This window comes from Myzus persicae, unplaced genomic scaffold (assembly GCF_001856785.1).
Source record: "Myzus persicae strain clone G006 unplaced genomic scaffold, MPER_G0061.0, whole genome shotgun sequence".
In the NCBI taxonomy this organism is placed as follows: Eukaryota; Metazoa; Arthropoda; class Insecta; order Hemiptera; family Aphididae; genus Myzus; species Myzus persicae.
This window is the reverse complement of record NW_019103924.1, coordinates 206,259-213,686: the sequence shown is the minus strand read 5'-3', so window position 1 is coordinate 213,686 and position 7,428 is coordinate 206,259. Positions and strand designations below refer to the sequence as shown.

Genomic DNA, 7,428 nt, shown 5'->3' with positions numbered 1-7,428 from the left:
TTATTTTGTACTGCAATCACTACTTAAAGGAGGTGTTTATATTGAAAACAATTGCACGAGCAGCAAATATTATTACGTATTTCAGGCATCCGTCAGAATTGGTGTCTGGTTGGACAGACAATAAATGAACAAGATCAAGTATGAACTGTATCACCACCACCTCAAATCGAGGGTCAAAGCACTTCAAAAATCAGCATCGAACATCGGTGAAAAGCTACGTAGCTATGTAATATAATAATTTATATTGTACCACAACCGTACCGAGACGATTGAAGTTTGTTGTTTTTGACCAATGTTCAATCATTTGACTTTGCTATTTCTGTGCTATTTCCGTGTCTGTAATTGACACTTTCATTTCGGTTCGCTCACCACCTAAGAATAAAATAATTCATGGTTAAACCCATAAACGAGAAGATAAATCTTTAATACACACGTACCCAACTCCAGTGCCACTTAAGTATTTCTGTTTCACTTAAATTGTTAAATGTGTTGTAACTATGTTTCGATGTTATCAGCACTACTTCAAAACAGTATTATTCATTTTAAACGGAATTAAGACAATTAGAAGTGTTAAACATGTTTGAATTTCAATGATTGTTTAAAAAATTCTGAAAATACACTCGAATTGTGTATTTTACTAGGAATATGAATAACGATCTTATTTTAACCATTTCTAGTCACAAATAATATCATATTTTATCAGTAATATTACTCATGGGGCTCAGAACTTAACGTGCTTAAAAAGTCTAATAATTTAGCACGAATCTTTTATTTCAATATATTTTTATAATTTATAATTTTTACTAAATATTTTTTAATGAAAATAGGGAATTGTAAATCAACTAGGGATTTTAAAAACAAGATACAATAATAAATAGTGAAAAGCCTTAGACCATCAGTGTGGTATAGGCAAGATATTTTAAAAATAAGTGGATAGTTCATGACAGATTTCGGACTCTGTTAATGGTGATAGTAATATTTGAAGTCATACATTTGGTTTGACCAATTTAATTCTTAGGGTATAAATTTGTTTTGACGAAAGCATGATTTTTACATAATGCCACATTACAATATTATACCTCATATAAACATAAAAAAATTTAATTTTTGATATTGATAATTTTAGTTTTATACTGTAATATTAAACCACATGTTTTGTACATAATACTAAATTGTGTACCTATACAAATAATCAAAAAATGAGTATAAAATATGTATATTGATATTTTAGCTATGTTAGAAATATGTTAATTTATCATTGAATTAAAATTTAACAAAACTCGTGCAGCGACCCATCTAAAGACACCTACTGTACAGAGAAGAGATTGTCAAGTTTTTTTTTTTTGTTATGGGCAATATCGCATGTATTCGTAAAAGTAAAAAAGTAACTACTAAGTATTTTTTGAATATTTAATCATACTATTAAACTTATTAAGGTATTTACTATTTTTATTATATGAGAAAGCTCATTTACTATTTTATATAAAACAACATGAATAATCAAACCAGAACTTGACAACATTTTGTTTTTTGTCATAGTGAGTTTAACATTTATTAAAAGAAAAAAATTATTGCACAATTCGAAAACACACAATATATAAATTTAATATAATAGAACATCAGTTAACTACCGAAATCTTTTAATTAAATATTATCTTCATTTCACGCAATCACTTCAAACTAACCAGATAAGACTATAAGTGTATGGAAAGTGATTTTTTATTCAATAATTTAATAGCATATTTTTCTTGATTATTCGATATAAAAATACTAGAGATCTTTTCATAAAATTTTCGGAGAAATGATGACTTATACTTGTATAATTCAATGATTTATCGATTATATAATTCGAGTACTCAAACGTACCTATATAAATGGTAAATATTTGAAATCGAAATTCATTCTACTGCTACAATTTAGTACAAGCAGTAACAGTGAGTTCTTAATTCAATTCTACTAAATAATAAGTTTAAAGCGACAAAGTTGCAACCATGGCTAGGGTTTTGATGTTATTGTCTGTGATATTCGTCAGCGTATATGTGACGGAACAAGCATACTTTTTGCAAAAAGATTTCATTGACAATATCAATGAACAAGCGACTACATGGAAGGTAAGTAATTATTAATTTATATTTTATTCGAAAAATGGCATGTAAAATTATAATTTTTTAATGAAAAAAAATACATACATAATGCTCATTAAAAATATCTATAAATCGCTCAAAACGTTACAAAATATATTTATTTATTAATAATATATAAAATATAGAATATAAAGTTTTTAAAATTGCAATTTAAACCTTTGATGAAATATCTAGTACTTTCAAGTACCCATAATCATTTTTGAATTACACATAAATTAAAAAAATCGTTCAATCACTTAAATTGAATTAAGAAATTTTTAAATAAAATAATACAATAGTTAGATGTGTACAGCTACATATTACATGCCTATATTTAGTTAAAATATTATATTCAATTTATGTAGGTACATTTAACTTTGTACTGTACAGTTATCAATAATTTTACATACTTATCATAACGTTTAACAAATAAGGCAGGTGTGAACTTTGACCCAAGTACACCAAAGGATCATTTCCTAAAACTTTTGGGATCAAAAGGAGTACAAACCCCAAACAAAAATAATATTAAAATGTACAAATCCGACGATGCAGCTTACGACAACTTGTTCGGCAGAATTCCAAGACACTTTGACGCTAGGAGAAAATGGAAAAAATGTCACACGATCGGAGCAGTTCGTGACCAAGGCAACTGTGGATCGTGTTGGGTACGTACAAATATCGATTGTTCTGTGTCAAGAGTTGGACATAAATTTCAAAAAAAAATTATTTTTGTAGGCAGTGGCCACGAGCTCGGCTTTTGCTGACCGTTTGTGTGTAGCGACCAATGCAGATTTCAATGAACTATTATCCGCCGAAGAAATCACTTTCTGCTGTCATTCATGTGGCTTTGGGTGTGATGGAGGTTATCCGATAAAAGCGTGGGAACGTTTTAGTAAACACGGTCTAGTAACCGGGGGAGACTACAAATCCGGAGAGGTATGCGATTTGTTCGGTACATAATATAATATTATTGGTTTTGGTTTAACCATGGACACGTCGATTTTAGGGTTGCGAACCATACAGAGTCCCACCTTGTCCTTATGACGAACAGGGTAATAACACTTGCGCCGGTAAACCAATGGAATCAAATCACAGATGCACAAGGATGTGCTACGGAAATCAGGACCTCGATTTCGACCAAGATCACAGATACAGTATGTTATATTTTGATAATGTGTGTAAATTTGTCTAATCTATTGTATTACGATTACAGCTCGTGACTACTACTACCTAACATACGGCAGCATCCAAAAGGACGTTATGACTTACGGTCCAATTGAAGCATCGTTCGACGTATACGACGATTTCCCCAGTTACAAGTCAGGTAAACGATACGAGCACTAACTATTCAATTCAATATTTTAATAATATGACATGTTTTGGTGTTTCGTTTTTAAAACCGTGTGAAACTATTTCTAACCGCAAATTTCACGTTTTAAAGGTGTTTATGTGAAATCGGAAAACGCTACATACTTGGGAGGACATGCCGCTAAATTGATCGGTTGGGGTGAAGAATACGGAGTTCCATACTGGTTGATGGTCAACTCATGGAACGTAGATTGGGGTGATAATGGTTTTTTCAAAATTCAACGAGGCACAAACGAATGTGGTATCGATAATTCGACAACTGCTGGTGTGCCAGTAACCAACTAACTGTATTATTTTAGTTAATTTAAAATGAAAAATTCCATCATGTCATATATAATGTCTAAATAAAATCTTTGTTTTAATTATCTCAACCGATATGTTCTTATTGATTTATTTTGTGGACATATTGAACTCTGTTTTTTTGAATTGTTGAAAATTAACTTCATAATAGTTTGTTCATTATTTCTGTGTGCACGATACAAGTCTGAGTATTTAATTCAGCTTATTCAAAAAAATAATTCCAAAAATAGTTGATTATTATTTTGGTCACACTGTACACGATAATGTATTATGTATTCATTGCAATTTGTTTATATTAATGATGAAACAATGTTATTAAAAATAATCTGTACACTAACAAATACCGATAAATCTGTTATTCGTCGTATTATTTTAGGATATTATCGAAGAAAATCTTATAAATGATCTATACTCTAAGAGAGCTTATTAGATTCTGACATACTACATAGTTATTTTAGAATAAAATATATTTATTACAGCTGAAATACTTAGAAAAATATAATTTTCGATTCAATGTAGTATACATCATTGAAGTATTTTTTATTTAAACAATTGTTTGATTAATTTTAATTGGTTATGTTTTTGATATAGTTAATAATTCCGCTAGATGCAAAGGAGATTCAATTTTCGTCCATGAGCGACTGCCTGTTCTCTGGCTGGGCATATTAGGTGTAGGTACCTGTATAATGCCTTATATTTTGTTATTTTTAATACCCCAAATGCGTAGTTTGTGCAGATAATTTATTGATATTCATTAGACAAATAAACCTTATACAACTGGTGAACAGAGAATGAATGATAATTTTATTTAGATAGTCAAAAACAAGAATCGAAGTTGGATTTACTATTTTTCGTAGGTCATCGCTCCTTTCGATACGCAATTAAGTGACAAGGGCAATGATGAAACCAAAAATTAAGGATTTTTAAGCGTGTTAAAAGCTGGTACTTTAAAATTATATTCATTTTTTCCATATATATTCGTACATTTGATTTAAAAAATTGTTTTTAAAAATACTTGTAGGGAATCAATAGCATGTAAATTAACATATAAAGAAGAATACATAATTTAATAAACACTAGAAAAGTAGAAAATGATGATTGTTTTATTGTATCATGTTTGTCAACTTAATTTTATAAATTGACAAAATTAAAAAAAAAAAACAAAATTGATATTTTTAAAATCATTTTACTATATTTATTACATATTATAAACCTAACCTAACCATACATCATTCTGTACTGTAATCGCCACTATTGTTGATATTTATACTGAGACCCCTCGCACGATGGTATACTATGTTTGTTGCCCCATTGGCAATCTCACATTTACACCAATAACTATTTACCTATATGTTATTTTTATGGCAGTAAGTAAAACATATAAGTGCCAATAAAACCAAAATAGTAAAAAAGACAATATTTGCAATTCGTATGAAGACTATAATATTATGTGTGTAACTAAGATTTAGTATTTATGCAAATTTTAGTTTTATTATTAACTATTATAATTTTATAGTTTTAATTCAAAATAAACTTTAATAATGGTGGGGAGATCACGAACGTGTCTCTAAAGTTGAGTAGTCACAGAGATGACTGTAAAATAAAGTTTAAAATAAACCATGGTGTATAAGATCGTCTCTATACCCCTTGTCATGAAAAATAAAATTTTAAGGATAAAATAAATGTAATATGTATTTTATTACATATGCATTAAGGAGTATGAAGTTGAACATATGTTTATTTATAGTATAAAATAAAATTCGCACTAACTAAGTTATTAATTATTCATTAAATACTCAATTTCTCAAGTATATTTGTACAGTCATAACACTAAATAAATAATAATATGACTAAAACAATTGTTGACAGTGATAATGATCAATATATAATCTTTTTATTATAATTGTTTACGGTGCTTATGTATGTAAGTGTTTTAAGGATTCCTACAGTATGTGTCATTAAACAACAATGACGGTTTTTTCCCAAAAATCTTGTCATCAAGCATTTTAATTCGATATTTTGATATGGAATACTTAATAATAATAATCGATATTGAAACAGAGTGTGCCATTGTCGTTAACTATCTCCATTGTAAGTGCAGCAATATTCAACTTGAACGGTTTTATTTTTGACCCTATAACAGCGATGATTATGTATTTGACAGAATCTCTCAAGTGCGAAAGCAGTCATTTTGATAGTAAACAAAAAAAAGAAGAACATTTGCCTTCTCAAAAAGTATTAACGCGTAAAAATGTATTAATTCGATAAAAAACGATGTTATCGTTATAGTAGATACTGTAATTAACTATGGAGTATTGAAGTCCATAGTTTACCTTGCCATAGAACAGTGTGAATATTTACAAGATAATAATAAATAATATTTGAAAATGAATCTAAGTGTTTTTTCAATGCCATAGCATATAGTGTTACTTATTATATACTCAATACTGAACAACCTCAAGTCAATCATGAATACTGTTTTGGAATTACAAGAAAATAACTAACTACACCGTTATATTCTTCGTCTAAATAAATGATACTATCCAAATGTTTGTATAGATTTGTATAGATCATAATTTGTGCGTGTTGCATATACCTACATAATTTAAAATTTTTGGTTTTGGTATAAAATACTTATGACTCATAAGTAAAGTCTAAAGACCCGATTTAATTTCATTGAAAACACACAGAAATTGCATATTAAAATTGTATAATCGCACCGACAAATACGTAAGAATTGCATAGTAAATTACGCTATAAAAATTAAAGTTATATAAAAAATTAGATAAATGATCCTTTTTTAAATTAAAATTGATAATTAGAATTTATCTTCCATTGCTTAAAATATGTTTGTACAAAGAAAAACAACGTTCTTCGTCTACATTAGTCTTATTGGTACATACTATTAAAACAACTGAACAGAATATACCCTGCAGTTCTCAAAGTGAATATGGGTAAGTATAGTGTGGGGCGACCGGTTTTCGTGTTGCACTCAAATCCCACCTATGTCACTTAACCGTTCAACTCGTCAATAATTTTATAATATTATTATTGTATAACAGCCGGATATCTAATAACAGTTTCACAGAGCATGGATTTTAGAGCCGTAGCCAGAGGGATGGTCTGCCATCTCCGAAAATTTTTTTTTATGATGTGTCACAGGTGTCAAGGGTGATGGGTATTTTAGTTCTACAAAAAACCTCATAAAAAAAAATTCTGGCTATTTGACACTGGTTAACAATATGTCAGTATTGCTGTGCCTTTAATCGGTTTAAATATAATTCAGTGAATGCATGCATTACCATGTTTTAAATCAACTCTTATAGTACCCATGCCTGCATAAGATTATTAATAGAATAGATCATTTAAAAAAAACTTAGACCTGTAATACAAAGCTGATATGTAAATCCCAGGATTTTTATTCGTATAAAACAGTTTAAAAAAAATTAAGCAAATTTGAATTGCAAACAGAACACAAAAACGAAGTACAGTCATAAAAGTATAAAATTTAAAAAAAAACGTTTGACTTGATAAATACAATTATTTTTTTTATTATTTCTAGAAAATATTTATATTACAGTTATTTAGAGATATCGAATCATCAGTTAAATTGTTCATAATATACTATATTATACCG

General features: G+C 28.7%; 1 protein-coding gene across 1 annotated transcript; it reads left to right on the top strand.

Moving 5' to 3' along the window:
• The first annotated feature begins 1,878 nt into the window (after nucleotides 1-1,878).
• LOC111036411 (cathepsin B-like) lies at nucleotides 1,879-3,862 on the top strand. Its single transcript, XM_022318425.1, has 6 exons — nucleotides 1,879-2,111; nucleotides 2,558-2,788; nucleotides 2,859-3,059; nucleotides 3,130-3,277; nucleotides 3,337-3,447; nucleotides 3,565-3,862. Exons 1-6 carry the CDS (start codon nucleotides 1,992-1,994, stop codon nucleotides 3,774-3,776), a joined length of 1,023 nt encoding a protein of 340 aa, XP_022174117.1. The 5' UTR covers nucleotides 1,879-1,991; the 3' UTR covers nucleotides 3,777-3,862.
• The last annotated feature ends 3,566 nt before the right edge of the window (nucleotides 3,863-7,428 follow it).

Coding starts and splice junctions, on each gene's coding strand:
- LOC111036411 (XM_022318425.1), top strand. CDS start 1,992: ATGGCTAGGGTTTTGATGTTATTGTCTGTGATATTCGTCAGCGTATAT. Junction 2,112..2,557: donor AACAAGCGACTACATGGAAG/GTAAGTAATTAT, acceptor TTAACAAATAAG/GCAGGTGTGAACTTTGACCC. Junction 2,789..2,858: donor GCAACTGTGGATCGTGTTGG/GTACGTACAAAT, acceptor TTATTTTTGTAG/GCAGTGGCCACGAGCTCGGC.